General features: G+C 44.5%; 1 protein-coding gene across 1 annotated transcript in view; it reads left to right on the forward strand.

The window, feature by feature from the left end:
* The window catches only part of COL5A1 (collagen type V alpha 1 chain), a 181,551-nt gene that overhangs the window by 59,153 nt on the left and 105,987 nt on the right, over positions 1-16,411 (forward strand). The window contains 3 exon segments of the mRNA XM_050907940.1: positions 338-505; positions 6,420-6,633; positions 7,263-7,425. Of these exon segments, the coding sequence (XP_050763897.1) occupies positions 338-505; positions 6,420-6,633; positions 7,263-7,425 (545 nt within the window).

A 16,411-nucleotide genomic window follows, 5' to 3' on the forward strand; every position in this document is an offset into this window, starting at 1 on the left:
TTTCAGGATGTACTTGAATGATGGGGAGTAGGTGAAGACATCCAGAAAATGTAACTCCTGTAGCTAATAAGATAGTATATTCTCCCTTCTGCCCTAGTGCAGACAGCTGATCAACTGTTCCTCTCTGCATTGAATTAGTGTCTTTGACCAGCAGTGCGGTGTCCTAGCTTTGAAGCTGGTATTAACATTGTATTTGCAGATGTACTGAAAACATATTTCATCTGTTTTTAAAATTGTGATGATTGATTTGTGTGATGTAGGCTAATACTGATTTGGATCTGAGCAAGTGCCAGTCCTGTTGCCTGCTAATTCTTGTTTTCTCCTTTTCTTTTTACAGCTGAACCTGCAGACCTCTTGAAGGTATTAGATTTTCATAATTTACCTGACGGTATAACAAAAACAACAGGGTTTTGCACAAGCAGAAGATCTTCAAAAGCAGCAGATGTTGCTTATAGAGTAACAAAAGATGCTCAGCTTAGTGCACCGACAAAGCAGCTGTATCCTGGTGAGTCTGCAGGTTTTTATTTGTCATATGGAAATATCTGATCCTTTTCTCAGATTCTGCAGGCACATATAGGGCACTGCATAATTCCTTCATTTTCCAAGTGTGCTTGCATCCTCCCTTGGCAGGGAGCGATTCTGCTGTTTCAGGGGGCTGCAAACTTTCAACCATCAAATAACATTGCAGTAAATTGTTCTTTTATCATTGCATTTGCATGTGGTGGTGGGTTTCACTGCAGAAGATGTGGCCAATGCCTACATCTGTTCCCTCCTATATTAGAGAGTTTCTACTGTCTCATTGTCACACAGTGACATCCAGCTGGGGAGAGACTTGGAAGATGCAAAGGAACGCAGACCGTGTTTTTGTTCTGTGTTTGTGGAGTGCCAAGCACAGTAGGGCTTTATTCTGTGGCTGTGGTGTGTCTCATAACACAAATAATCACCGTATAAAAATAATAGACTGCCCCACAAGAACAGATGTCCCAAGAAAAGTTGTTTGAAGAAATCGGAGGTTCATTAGAGAAAGCCACTAAGATGCAGGAGTTCACAAAGCCCTTGAAGAGCGTGTGGGCTACTGACCATTTTCTTTGTCACTGAGGATGCACTGGAGTTTAATTTTTCAGGCCAAGGGACAATCACTACTGTAGAGTAAAATGTGCTTGTAAAAAGACTGGATACATTATAGACCCAAACCCCTCACTGCATGAGAGCTTGTGTTGAACACTTAGTCACCATCAGAAGTCTTCCTTCCAAAGCCATACAGGAGGACTGCTGTATCCCTGTACATGGGGGAGTGCAGGGATGCTGGGAGTAGGCATGGGAGGACTTTCTAGGTCTGGTGAGAAAAGTGCCTTTGAGGAAGGGTTAGCAATGAGGCGGAAAGATGCTGCATGTAACTCGTCTGTGAAGCAGTAGATGACTAAAGCAAAGCAGACACACATCCTCCTTTGGTGTTTGTGAGAGAATAAAACAAAATGTATTAGCTAAATCAGAGGTAATGTGGCATGCCACTACCAATGCTTTTTAATTAACATGCTGTATCTATCAGACCCAGCCTGTCAATGGCCTGAATGAGGACTGCGAGGCTGGACTGCTGATGTGCTTGCATCCTCCAGTCCTGTATTTCCTTCATTGCATGTGTTATCACTAAGGTTATTTTCAGACTTCATTATTATCTTGCTGTGACAGTAAGCAGGTGAATTATATTTAATCCGTGGTGAGCAGGAACGTACCCTGTGCCTTGCATATGAACTGAGAACCTGACATGAAGATGAGAACTGCTGTGCCTGAGCTGTGGGCTGGTAGCCCTCCGTCGCATGGTCAACCCTCAGCGAAGGAACTGCTCAGTTTTGCCTAAAGCCCTGTTTCAATGTCTGTGGAAGTGCAGAACAGACCCTGTATTTGTCTTTGCTGCTGCCCAGGACAGTCCTTTCTGACTATAGACAAAATCCCGTGCCAGATTGTGCCTTCATGTCCCAGAGGCATGCAATGGCCCCTGAGTCCGTCCATCTGTCCCAAGGCAAGATCAGCTCAACCTAACCAGTGTGTGTTCAACTGCTTTTATGTACTCCCTTTCCATGTATCTGAAATGACTCGAGGTTTTGGTCCAACTGGTATCTTCGAGCTCAGAAGCGCTTGAAGGAAATGGTTCCAGTTTGGAATATACAACTGTAGTGGATTTGAGAGCTTTCCAGTAGTTGCTGTAGCCACTGTGAAATCTTGCCTGATCGCCTTTGTTACGGAAACCAGCAAACAGTGGTGACCCCAAGATATAAAACCAAGGATGGAATATCCTGGCTAATGTAGCAAGGAAATGGGATGACACCACTTATGACAAAGGTTAACACAACAAGACAGCACGCGGAACTAAATCGTGGTCACAGGAGAGAACTCAGTGTTGTAGGAGACTTTCTTGCTTTTGTCCCACCTTACTACTTGCATGTCCTCATTGAGTTCTTGGTTTGCATCTACTGTCTTCCTTGGGTGAGATGATCTGGATGGTGTTTCCTTGGTGTCATCAAGAAACAACTTTTCAGTCATTTCATCTGGACAATGATGGGGTGATTGAAGCAACTTTATCCTTCTCTGGAGAATTCTAAAGTCATTGAGTCTTCTCTGATGCTTGCTAAGGAAATAGGAAGGGAAGAGGGAAGTGAAGAACCCCTGGTGTTTTCCATCAGATCAACAGATGTTTTCTCAGTACATCTCCGTAACTAGATGTGACTTCAGCTTACACCACCAAATGAATGAGAGAGGAGATAAAGATAACAAAGTAATTGTAGTGCAATGTACCAGGGGAAATGTGGTTTTAGTGATTTCATGTTAACAGGCGGGTGGGTTATAGCATAACTTTCCCTCTCTGCTCTAGAGCACCCTAGGCAAATGTACACTGCACATAATATTTTGTGCTAATTACAAGTCGCTGCTTTTCTAAGATGGTAATTTTATGGGCTTTGCATTCTGCTTCTACAGCCACAGCCAGCAAAGCAAGAGATTTATATATATATAAAAGCTTGTCTGTTTTTTTTCAAGCCCACAAGAGTGAGAAAATCTGCTGAGATGCTCTTTGTCCTTGCTCCCTAAATAAGTTCTGCTTCCCAGCAAAAACCGTGCTCTTCCAGCAGAGGCAAGAAAGGCGAAGTTTTCAGTGGCAGCCAGCAAAATGTCATTTGCATTCTTCTAGCAAACTCTGTATTCTCCACACTGTTTGTGGGTGTCTGCATATATATATATTTAAAAGCTGAAAAATCTCTATTACAGCTCGAACAGTCATCTCTGAGGGAAACAAGCCATTCCAAAATTGAGTCTTCTCAGATGAAGAAAAAGGCCAGAAGTTGGTGACACCATTGAAGAGCTGTTTTCCTTTGAAAAATGGCTCTGGAGATGACACCATCTCGCACAACAGATCTGCTTTGTGTTTTTGTGTCAGGAACTGGATCAGCTCATTGTTTTTGCTGATTTTTTGCTGTTAAGCAGCTAAAGCTTTCCTGTCCTTCCCAGAGCAGCAGCATGGCTCTTTATTTTAGGCTGTGTTTGGATACACCTTCAGGATCTGGATTAGGAAGGAGGTCCCAGCCGTCCCTATTTTGAAGAGCGTGAGATTGTACAAAAGCCTTTAATCCCTGGTCATGGTGCTCAGGAAAGAAGAAACTCAGCCTGACTCTACTGGTTTGCATATTGGGGCATACCCCAGATGCAATCTGCTCAAGTGAAGCTAATGGCATCGGCGAGCTGTGTGGGGTGGAGGGATCTGTGCCCACCCCAGACCTCGGCTCTTTCCATGGCTCCATCTGCAGAATTGGGGTCTTAACCCTTCGCTGCCTTGCAGGAGGTTGCATGTAGTGAATGTGAAAGGATTTGGCCACAGGGTAAAAGAGCGATGCTGAGCCAAATTCGGCATCGGTGCAGTGCCATTAAGTGAAGAGATGGATGTGCAACATCTCTCAGCATGAGCTCATTTGAAGAAGTGAATTGAATTCAAGGGCTTAATCCCAAACCCGTTGTTGGGGGGGTGTTTCCATTGTCTTTAAGGGGATTTGGGTCAATTTCTATGTGCTTCATATATTTATTATGATGTATTTATTAGTATTGCTGTCTGTGTGGATGCGTTTTCATACATCATTCAATAGCCTGGGTCATTTCTAGCTATGACAGTGAAGGCATTGTTATTTTGCCAGGACAGCAGAGCAGTAACAGAGTAATGTCAGCTATAATTCATCCATTATGGTTATTTGGGTTGAGAAACTCGCATCACCATGGAGACATTTTAATAATAATGAAAAAAAAATTAAAAGCAGCTTTTTAATGAGTTGGCAGCTTGTCCAAGTTGAAAGGTACTGTATTGTGGATTCATAATGAAATTTTGGACATGAACTATTTTACATAAAAGGCCCAAAACTGTAGCCTGTAATTGGAACCAGGAAGGCGTATGGTCTTGATTCAGCTCTACAGGAGGATTTTGTATACAGCAGGAGGGAGATAAAGCTCAGTGCATCCTATGGGAGGCACAACAATCGGATGCCTACATTTGCCAAATACCTGGGTCTGTCCTAGGGGGAAATCAGGCTATAATCATGGTATTTAATTACTGACTGCGAGTCCTCTATTCAGGATACTGCTTTATGCTTCTTTCCAAATGTTATTTAACTAAGGTGAGGGATATTAACTTGGTGCAAACAGTGTCTGTCTCTAGGTATCCTCAGATATCCCCCTTGGTGTCCTCTGTTTGCACAAGCTGTTTGTAGCAGTGCTGGTTTTTGATGCAGCCCAGCCGGCTTGTGCCTCCTGTCTCCTCCACTGCCTGGCAATGTAGCCCTGTGCTAGGCAGCTAGATGCATTTAAAACACTGGTTTGTTAATAAAAGTTAAAGCAACTCCCAGGCAAAAGAGGAGAGGGCGAGCTTGTGGCCTCTTTGTGTTTGAACTTGCTAGCTTTGCTGTGGTTGGAAGAATTCCCCCCTCCCATGTTCCTGGTCCCCTTCCTGGGTCAGAATCCCTTATGCAGCCCTGGGATACTGTCTAAGAAAAGCCTAAAGGGGTGAAGGAAATCTATTTGAAGCTTATGGGCACTGAGCTTGACATTTTTTGTGGTTTATATGGCTATACATCTGCAGTTTAAAAATGATCCATTGTGTTGTTCCCTTCCCTGCATGCTGCCGGCTGCCACACATGTAGATAGTCCCAGCACACACACTGCAGTGCCCATGGCGGGGCTGCCCCACTTTACTCTGCCCTGCCGTGGTTTAAGATTTCTCAAGCAGATACCCAGTGGTACAATGCAATCCTTGTTTTTGAAAGCCTGGACCTTAAAGGAAAGAGACCCTGCGAGTCTCATGCTGCTGAAATGCAGCATCTGAGGAGGTTATGCCCTGTAGGTACCCCTCTGTTTCAATAGGTCCCATCTCCAATAATAATTTGATCAAGAAAGCTCCTTTACTAATGCTTCTCGTGTTTTTTAAGGTGTCCTGTTTGGGATGTGCATCCAGGCTTTTCAGTTTGGGCTCATCTTTCCAGTCTGAATGGCAGAGAAAACTCAAACGGAGGAGTTGTATCCTGCACAGGGTGTGATGCCCATATTGACTTGAAACTTTAAATGTATTTGGTGCTGCAGGGGATTGACCCTTCCCCTGTGCAGAGCATTGCCACTGCACTGACAGTACCTGCTCCATGCTTTAATGGCTTTAATCCTCCAAACCTTGCAAAAATACAGACAGGAATCACCTGAGATCACAGGGCTGCTTTCCTGAGTGGAGAAAAAGCTGGGAAATTTGTTAGATGCTTTTTAATATGCAGACAAATTAGCATCTCCTACTGATTGCCAGATTTATTTCTGGTTTCAGGTTTTTTGCGTCTGCACCAACCCTGGAAGCCAAAGCCACGCAATGCTCTGTTCTCATCTGGAACAGCCAAAACCTGATGCAACTTCCCTACTCCCTTAAATAAAACCCTTCAATGTTGTGTGTGCCTAACTGGCGCGGGATGCTTAATTTCCTCTGTCCTTCTGACATCCTAAGTTAATTTGGGGACCTCATGATATATGAAACAAAAAGTTTTTGCCTTGTCTCCTAAAAAAGCTCTAGGGCACACTAAGGAAGGGTTAGGTGCAAATAATACAGATTTAAATCAACAGCTTTTTTAAAACCTCTGTTTCCCCAGCACTATGGTCTCATCCCAAAACAGCAGACCCCTTGCCACCCCTTGCTTGCAAGTTCAAATGTGGGGTGGCTCTTGGCTCTGTGACAGATAGCAATAAGCGCTGGAAAAAGGCTTTCTGATCAATAAATGAATGATCCTCAGAGATGCTGAGTTCTGCAGTTGGGTTTTTAATGTGCCATTAGAGCAGGTAGCCCTTGGGGGACTGTTTTGGTAGGGATTAATTTTCAAGGAAACCTGACTAACCTCTCTGCTTTTCCACTCCAGCTTCCCCATTCCCAGAGGACTTCTCCATTCTAACCACTGTAAAAGCGAAGAAAGGAGGTCAGTCCTTCTTGATCTCAATTTACAATGAGCAAGGGATCCAGCAAATTGGTGTGGAGATGGGTAGATCTCCTGTATTCCTGTATGAAGACCATACAGGAAAGCCAGGCCCAGAAGACTATCCTCTCTTTAGAGGCATTAACCTAGCAGATGGCAAGTAAGTGAAATTTTGTGCACAAAGGAAAAAACAGTACATTGTTTATATCAATACCAGCATGTTGAACACTGTGTAAAATAGGAGTTATGTATATATAAATGTATATACACACCTTTGACTACTGCCAAGCGTCCTGTTCTTGAACTTTGCCCTTTTGGTGAATAAATACTGCATATATAAAAAGTGTGAATCCCATACCAGTCAGTGCAAATTGCCCAACACTTATGGGGACAGGAACACTGACTTTTGCTGCAAAGGGCCTTAAATCAGTTTGTCTTGCAAAATCCACACTGTGTCTTTTGCAGGACGTAAGGAGGGTGGAAAAGGGGGATAGCCAGGGAGTTACGGTGTGGTTTTTTTCCTCTGCCTCTTGAAGTCAGAACTTGGTGCGCTCTTACCTGTTTTGGAGGGGTGCGAAGTGAATGGCATCATCTGTCAATACAGTCTTTCTATTTCAAATGGAATCTTTAGGGTCTGTCCAAGGATGATTTTCATGTGTTTGCAGATGATGGCTGGCATGAAGGTTTGCAGAACATCAGTTTATGAAAGCATCGCTGTTATACAATTGTTAGCTTGTTCTTGAAAGCCCAAGGCTCTGTTTAAAACATTTGTGGACTGTGTTCTTCTAGGTGGCACAGAGTAGCTATCAGTGTGCAGAAGAAAAATGTCACCTTGATTTTGGACTGTAAAAAGAAGGTAACGAAGTTCTTGGACCGAAGTGACCACCCCATCATTGACGTCAATGGCATCATTGTATTTGGAACAAGGATATTGGATGAGGAAGTCTTTGAGGTAAGTCATGACAAATGAACAGCTCTGGAGATGTTCCACAGAGAAGATGAGCTGGGTTCTGGTTGGCAAGGTACTTACAGCTCACTTTTGAAACTTGTATTGGATTTTTGCATAATAGAACACTGTTGTATGTAATTTAATATTTTTTTTAAGTTTATTTCAACTAGGTAAATACTTTCTGTAGTAGTGATGAAAACAGTGGGCCAGATGACCTGCTGGAGTAAGCTTCTCTGGTTTCATGGCCTTGCTGGGGTTCTAGACCAGCCCCTGCACCGGGATTTTGTAGGTCTGTAGCTCTTGTGCTCTTGGCTCGTTTAGCATGGGAAGGGCTCACAGGGTTTTCATTCATCCCTGTGTTATGATTTAGATAAAGCTGCAGGGGCGGTAAATGAAGGCTGAGTAAAGCAGCTCCCTTGCAAGTCACAGTTCACTCTGGGGCTATAGGAATTTGCTGTTTTCCCACACGTTGGCCATTGATTCTTGGTTTCTTGCACCACGACATAAGGGGACTCTCCTCGACAGCTTGTTTGGCAGCCCTGTCACCTCCCACACAGCGACTGCTTTTAAAAAGCAAACCCAAATCATGATGGGTGGAATGTTCCCATGAGCTCCTCTGATTTCAGCAAAGAGATAGATGATTATTTATAGACAAGGTACATATGGTAGAAGTTCTTCCCATAGTTCAGCAGCTAGTTTAATGTATGCATTTCACTAGCAATCTCAACTTCTGTGGTCTGCTGCACTTGAGGCTTTTATGTGTATAAGAATCTTGTCCCTGATCTTTCTCGCAAGCTAGAATCGCTTCCCTGAAATCTGCGCCAGTGCAATGGAATGTAAACTAAGATCTATTGATCTCTATCTCCTTACTTATATTGCATTTATGTGGAGGAAGAGCTCTATCTCATGGGCCTCTCCAGCCCAGCAAAGGGATGGGGAACATCTCCTGTTAGTGGATAATTAGAGCTGTAGCGAAGCCAGCTCTTGTCTGCATTTTGCTGTCACTCGGAAGGAAAGTTCCAGTCTGTTTAACATTACCAACATCTGGGAGCTGGCCTGCTGCAAATAGAGCAAGAATGCATGGACTGAACGTTGCTGCCAAAATCCCAGTTACAGAGTTAGAGCTGAATCTCTAAATTGTATTAAATTAATAGACATTCCCTAGGAAGTCTAACAATTAAAAGGGAAAGTAAAAGCTGGGTTTAATGGGCACTGGAGTGTCTTGTCCTGCTAAAAATTTCAGGAGTCGCACTGGATGCTGTATTTTAAGTGGAGTTGTTATATAAAGTGGTGAGCTTTTCTGGGGAGCTGCTGGATCCAGGGGTCTAGTAGATCCACTTAAAGAACTTGGTATCACATCCAAACCGGGTAAGAAACCTGCACTTTACTTCATTTTGCGAAGTAACACAGTTTCCACAACTGCCCCTGAAGCTTGAGATGTTCCCATGTTGCTTTTAGTGCTCACCTGGATTTAGGACTGCCAATTCATCTGCCAGGCAAAAGAACACCCATTTGTGGGTGGCAGTGCTCTCCCAGCTCCACTGTTAGCCCTTCCTGTGGGGCTGGCCCCAGCTCCCTTGCTGAAAAGGACTTATCTAGGGGTACAAGCTCAGAGGGCTTGTGAAACCTCCTCGATCTTGGGAGGTGGGGTAAAACAGAGCAAGCGTTCCCCTCCACTGGAACCTGTTGCCTGTCCTGGGTACAAAATGCAGCTACAAGATCATTGCAGGCACTTACTGAGAAGTGGACAATTAGCAAGTATTTTCCCTGTCTTATAAAACATGTACTGATGTTATGCAGCATGTATATAAAAAAAACCAACCCTCTAGTTCTGGTATTTGTCCTCTTTTCTTTTGTCATCCTCATCAAAGAGAGTTTTCAGCATATCCGCACACACTAATCAAGATACCAGCAGCTCTAAACTGAATGTAATTAATAGGTTTTGTGAAGGCAGTGGACTATAACCTAATTTCCTTCATATCTCAGCAACTTAATTTCCTTTGGCTCCTTCTTTCTTCTTTCTGCAAGCCTAAGCAGAAACTGTATAGGGAAAATTGTGGCTCAGAACAATGGGAAATGCGTGTAAACTGTTAAAGTTATTTATTCCTGGAAAGCTGATAATTTCTGGACTGAAATGATGAGATGAAGCTGCTGCTGTCCTGCAGGCAACTGCTCTGCAAACCTCGGCTAACAAGACGTTCCCCAGTGTTTTCTGCACCGGTGGAGTTGCCTGGCTCTTACATGTTTGTCGCTTTTGCTGGAAATTAAAATAACCCAGTTAGCTGGGAGTGGGATGGAGGGCAGCGTTGGGGAGGGCTTAGATGGGCTGTGTCTCAGCACAAATCAGCAAGAGCTGTATGTAGTGGGAATTCATATTCTCCTTGTCAAGACTGAAATCAAATAAAACCCTAAACACTTTTTGTTTTGAAAGTTGTAATTATTTAAGCTCCAGGTCTAGCTGGGGTCGCAAGCGGAGCAGCTCTGCTGTATTCATTGATCAAGCGCCCAGATGGGCAGAAAAAGCCTGACAGGAAAGGTTAGAGGAGTTTCAAAATATTTCTCTAGCACAACATTCTTCCAGTGGAAAAACGACTTCCTCTCATTAAAATTCAATTAGTTTGGAGGCTGTGTGGATCTCTGTACGGCTGGGGGAATGCTGGGTAGGTTTGAAAAGGGGCCAAGCCTGGAGCCTAGGTTATACAAGTTAAGTTTTGTGCTGAGCTGTTGTTCAAAACATAAGTTTACAAATGTCAGGACAGGCTCTCGCGCTGGGGTTGGGAAGTGGCGGCTGGCTTCAAGCTGTGACTGAGAGGATGCTGTTGTGAGACAGCAAAGGGCTCTTTGCAGTGAGAGAGGGAAAGAGAAAAGAAATAGCCCATGGTGCAGGATAAACACTTTCTCTCTGCTTGCAGGCTGTAGTAAGCAGTGTTCCTGTTGGCTACAGCAGCACTGGAAGGAAGTCAGAAGAGATGTGAATGTATCTCATTTTTAGAGGGATTAACTGTTTCTTTTGATGTGCCTTTTTTAAACATACATTAGAAACAAAGTCCTAGCACAGTCTAATGGTTAGGCGTAGGAATAGAGAGAGGATGAAGTTTGGGAAAGTCCCTTTCCCAGAAAGCAAAGCATCTTCTGCCTGAAACCCAGGGAGACTTTCCAAAACATCCCAGTGATGTGATGGCCCCGCTCCTGCCTCTGCTCTGCAGCGATGCACCGCAGGAGCTGCCTGTTCAGTGCCTGCGATCTATTGTGGGAGCCACCTTTTTGTGCAGGATCCCATCAGTTCTTGTGTGGATAACAAGAAACTGGAAGTGCGAGCCCATCTCCGCTGGCAGCAGCATGTCAATCCCAAGGCTGACCTGTCAGCCTTTGTGCTGATCCCTGGTAGCCTGTGCTGGTGTAAGAGCTGAGAATAAGTTGAGTGCTTGTCAGGCCAATGCTTTGCTCACTTGATGGTTTACTTAGCTGTTATATGTACGCTTCTGCTGCATATTGTACCCATCAGCCGTGGCTATGGGCTATTTGGGTGCTTTGTGGGTTTTCATCTGAGATTGTCCTTGGAAGATGCTCGTGCCAAGGAATTTCTGCTTCGTGCGCACCTTGGGCTGTCCCCTGAACCCAGCGATGTATCTGCCTAGGGCTTGCCCCTTCCATCAGGGCGAGCAATCAGGCTCAAATATGGTCTCTCTCCCATCCCCAACCAAAGCCTGGCAAGGCTTTGATATGCTTAGCCAAAACAGTGTGTAGCTTGCTTAATCCATTTGACCACCATGTCCCAGGACGGCATGGATGGCACCTCCCCATGGGCTGGCTTTTCCAACCTGCTGTTTGCCGTGGTGGTCTGGTGGAAAAACAGTTCAGCTGGCTTTGGGCTGAAGAAGTTGTTCTGGTTTAGCAGATGTGGGTTGAAACAAAGTTCAGATCCTGGCTTAGTAAGGTCGCTGGTGCTGCATTTCAGTCCTAGAAGTGGCTGTATTACAGCAGTGAACAGAGAAATCCTATAACCCACAGCTGGAAGATCTTTATGAATGGAAAGTGCTGTACAATGTCTGTGGCAGGTAAATGTTAAAATGTTACTGTCTCTAGGCTGGATTAGGTGAATTTTAGCCCCTTTGCAATGGTGTTTTGAAACATCTCATGTAATCCCACAGACGCTTGGTTTCTGCAAGAGTGTGTGGCCCAACACTGTTTTACTGCTTAGTGTTACTCTGTAGACCAGCACTTACAGCAACGGGCGATGAACAAAATGAAATTTGTTCAGACCTTGCCAAAGTCCCAGATAGTGATGTATTTTGTATTTCTGCTGGATATCCCATTTTGTGTTCTGATCTGTCAGGAAGAGACTACTGTGTGAGGCTGCTGTGCTGATAAAAGTCCTGTACAGCACCTGGCTGGCAGAGCTAGCACTGGCATCGTTAAAATTGTGGTGTGGACATTGGTGAAAAAACAAGTAGGTTTTGGTAAAACCGCTGAGCGTACCCTAGTAACAAGTGAGTACATTTGATGTAAATTATTTTTGGATCATCTGTTTAAAATTTTGCAGGATTGTCCCACAAGGTAACTGGTGTTTTTGACCCTCTGGAAATAACGTTGGTTTGCAGTAGTGTCTGGTACTGGTGTAGATGAAATTAGTTTTCCCCTAAGTGGAAAAGCTCAGTGCATGTGTATATTGCTTTTTAAGGCTTATGTCTTTTGCTGTTGGCTCCTCTGGAGACGAGAGGAGCTTATTTTGTCCAGCTGAGTACCATAACTGTGTCTTATTGGTCTAGTTGGTACTGTAAAACCAAGTGGCTTCCTCTGATCCTGCCAAACAAGGTGCAAAGTGAGAGGGTCTTGGACGCCTGCGGACACTGTTCTGCCAATGCAGTGAAACCGTGAGGGGCTGACAAAGTATTTGCTATTAGCTTATGCCAAAGTTTGCCCTGGGATGAGATACGGTGTGCTGCTGGGGTTTGGATGATGCTGAAAGGATGGTGCTTTTTATTTCCTTCCCTCCTTTGTGTTTTTGAAGACCACTGGTGAAATCAAGACATCAGAAATGGAGGGAAAGCAATTTGTTCTGGGGTGAGCCAGAAAGCCTGGGCAAGATGCCAGAGGTGCTCTTAGGGCTGTTGAATGTTTCAAGGCACAACAAGACAGAGCAGAATAGATGCTTCAATGCTCTCAGCCGAGACATTGGGGCTGTTCAGGTGCTGTGTTGCTCTTGGGTTGAAATGCTAACTCTCTTTTCATCTTCTGCCTTGTTTACACTCAAAAAACAATTACCACTGTGGTTGATAATCCCAGATTTCATTTCACTATCGTCAGGGTTTTCTCCCTCCATTCCCATGCTCTTGGCTGTAGCATTTCCAGCTCTGTAAAGTGCTTTTATTTTTAAAGTTTCTGTATGTTTATTTTTCCTGGACATCTCTAAGGTTATAAGATTGGATGAATAGCTTTTGCTTTAGCAAAAGGTGTACGAATGAAAATAGGTTCCTGTACATGTAGGTATATCTTATGGGGTTTTTTTTGTTTGAGGACAGAGATTTAGGGCTCCCCTTTTGCAGGCAGATTTGCTGTTAATGTGTCAAATAGCTATCCTCCTGCAATAGCACATAGAAGCTATGCCGCTAGTACAGTGGGCTTTGGGGAAAGCCAGATTGGTGGTAACTGCAAAATGTGCAGACTTTCCCAGCTCACGGGGGCAAATGTACCGTGAGAGCCTCAGGTCTGAATGCGGGTCTGATTGACATCTAGACCCAAGGTTGTCTCGGCACGGCTGTCTTTGCTGTTCCTCTTTGCAGGAGGGTCTTGCGCAAAAGTGGTGGCAACGTATGGAGCATGCAGGAACACTTATTTACTTGTGTACAGGAGACTCAATAAGGTCCCCAATATCTTCAAACCAGAAGCATTGTAATGGCTGCACTGAGCTCAATGAGGCTTCTCATGAGTGCAGCATTGAACTCATGTTCTGTAAGATCTGGGCTTAGCCCAGAGGGTCAGGAAGGAACTGGGCAGAGCTCATGCTTATTAAGTTTTTGTTAACCTTCAAAAAACATTTTTTTAATTAATTACATTTTTTACTAACCTGAATTTCTCTGTCAAGATGTGCCACAGATACATGCTCCTGTGTATTTTTCCCTACCTCGGCAGACTGCTGAAAGAAGCTAATTTACAGTTCTGGCTGCCTGCTTTCCTGGCCCTGCCAAATCTGATTTCACCTCTTTTGCTGTAGAGCCTTTCAGGGAGTGCAAAGAGTCGATGTTTTACACCACCAGCATATACCATGGTGTGAGATGATGGAAAATAAAATGTTCTGAGCCAGCATTAGGGTTCTTTATTGAAGATGTCTGTAGCTTTCCCCAGTCTCCTAATAATTCTCCCTTTAGTTGCTGGTTTTCTCGTCATTCCTTCTCCTCCTCTTGTTTTTTCAAAGGGATCCTCTTTAGCGAAATGATGCACTTGAGACGTATGGATTAAATCACAGAACTAGGCTCTTCCAGAAGAGCAATGCTGCCTAGAAAATGTCTACAATTATTGAAGATTACGCCTCTGGATGGGTTTGCAATTAATGGTGAGATTTTTGTGCCAGAGTCCAAGCAATGCAGTCAGTCTAATCAAAACCCAAACGTGATATTTGGCTCCAGTTGACAAAGTCTCACACAGATTCGTCTTACACAGGTGCCCAGAGAAGTCATCTGGTTTTATCAGTGTGTCTGTGTTTTACTGTTTTATCAGTGTACCGAGGGAGGGGCAGGACTGGATCTAGAATAAGAATTCCACAACAGCTTGTAAAAGTTAGTCTGTGCTTCAGAAGGTTTCATTTCAACCCTAAACTGACACTGTTTCATCTGACCTCTATCTGTCAGGTGCCAGCAAGGAAAGTGAGGGTTTGGGTGGAAACATCAGATTAATTGTTTGCATACCCTTTGCTGAAACTCTTGTCTTTCATTTAGATTTGCTGGGTAATTGGCAGTTTAGCCATCTGGACTGCAGTCAAGCTTTGCGACTGGGTCAGGGTTGCCTGTAATAATGTAGCCTTATTAGTCGTGATTACAAAATACATATATTTAATGTTTCTAACTTTTTTATTTTTGTTTTTTTTGGTTAATGGTAAATTCCATTTCATAAACTAAAAGAAACTGTGCCTTGGCATGTGTAGATAATTACTGCAGTTTGCTGGTATCGAATGCCTTCAGGCCTCTGATAGCATACAATGCGTGGGGAGATGTGCTTTATTGTTCAAACAGACCATAAAAGTGCTTTTATTGATGTTTAACAGTTAGGCAGTGCATCACTTATCTTTTAATATTGCCAAGTTAAACATCAGCCTAGGAAGCTGCATGGTCTTATAGCTTCTTGCAGTTTGTCCAGGGTCAAGCCCCAGTCTTACAGGAGGGACCCGCACAGGTTTCATCTCGGGATGGGTGCTGTTGAGTGTTACCGTCAAGGCAATGGATGTCTCTTACTGCGTGGGGGCTGCTTCTAACTTCCAGTGTTATGTCGTGCCAAATGGGCTCTGACTGCTGGGGGTCTGGATTTCAGTTTCAGATGCCTGCATTAGTTAATGTGAATAATCCTCCTCTGGATCTTTGCAATCAGTAATATATGGTGTGTGCCATAATTAAAAAATAAGGCAGAGGAATGGCCCTTATGCCCTACTGATCTTACTTGAGGTAGCGATAAGGGGAAGCTGTGGTTATCCAAAGCACTTTGTATTCCCTGTGTCCAGCAGAGGAGATAAATGGAAGACTCTACATGGAAAGGAGATAGGGAGAAAGCAGAATCCCAGGAAGACTGGCAGCATTAATAGCAGTGTGCTTGGCTGCTGATCCTGGCCTCGGTGCCGGTGTGTACTGTCTAGAAAGGGGATTTAGTCCTTTTGGTGTCATCCTGAGTAAGGACCTTTTTAATCGATGCTTCACTGTGTAATCCCATTTGTGCAGTACCTGTGGGCAAGCATGCAGCTTAGCCTGTTGTTTAATATATAATTGTCTTGGGTATAGGCTGAATATCTCAAGTGCTGGCAGCATCAGACCGCACTGAAGAACCTGGTGGTGAGATGCAGTTTGCGGGGAGCCCTGCTCGCCTGTCCCCAGCCTGAGTGCAGCAATGGGATGGTGTTGTCTGTAAATGGGAAAAGGCACCCAACCATGAGCAGCTGCTTGTTGAGGGGTCCCTCATGATTTTGTTAGCAAAGCATGATGAATGCTGAGGATATGGGGCACTTAATCATTAAATCCAAGATTAATGCCCTCTGAATGGCTGGTGAAGGACATGGGACCTCACCCTGGTCTGAGGAACTGCTGGCTTCCCTGCCTGCTCCTGGACAGTGGTCACAGTAATAGTGATGTGCCATGACTCCAGGGGCTCCTGAAGTGGGAAATAAATGAGTTTTTTATTATTATGGTTCAAATAGGCAGTTTTTGGAGCCTGATGGTTGCCTTGCTAGGGACTCCTGCAGGCTAGTTGGTTTGGATGAGCTTTTGCCATTTTGGAGGGCATGGGCAAGGATGCTGAGTGGGAACTGGGGGGAACTGTCAGTGGGGAGGGATGCTAAGCAGTACGGTGCAGGGCTTTCCATCGCTGCTGTCTTGGGCCACAGTATGGAGAGGACAGGCAGGCTGCTGCCCGACTTTCTCTGGCCTGGGGTACCTCCTCCAGAGTGGGGTAATCGGTTGAAACTGCTAACAAGGAAAACCAAGTGGTCTCTGGAAGGCAAAACAATTTCCATCCACCTCAGGAGTTGTGGGGTTTGGGAAGCAGAGTTGTGTCTGGTTGTTCCTGATGTTCACCTGGCAGAGTTTTGTATTTAAATGCTGGCAGGCAGCAACCCAGGCAGGCTTGTTATACATGATGGATGCTCTTAGGTGTAGTGTCATTACTCTTTCAGCTGATGGCTTCGTTTGTAGTTTGCTTCCCCGCTTGCATAGTGGGAGGAAGAAGGAGGGGGCTCTGTTTCTTCCATGGAAACTGAGGTGCAGAAAGCTGAATGCTGAGCCCAGACAGG

The sequence above is a fragment of the Gymnogyps californianus genome, chromosome 18 (genome assembly GCF_018139145.2).
Source record: "Gymnogyps californianus isolate 813 chromosome 18, ASM1813914v2, whole genome shotgun sequence".
NCBI lineage: Eukaryota > Metazoa > Chordata > Aves > Accipitriformes > Cathartidae > Gymnogyps > Gymnogyps californianus.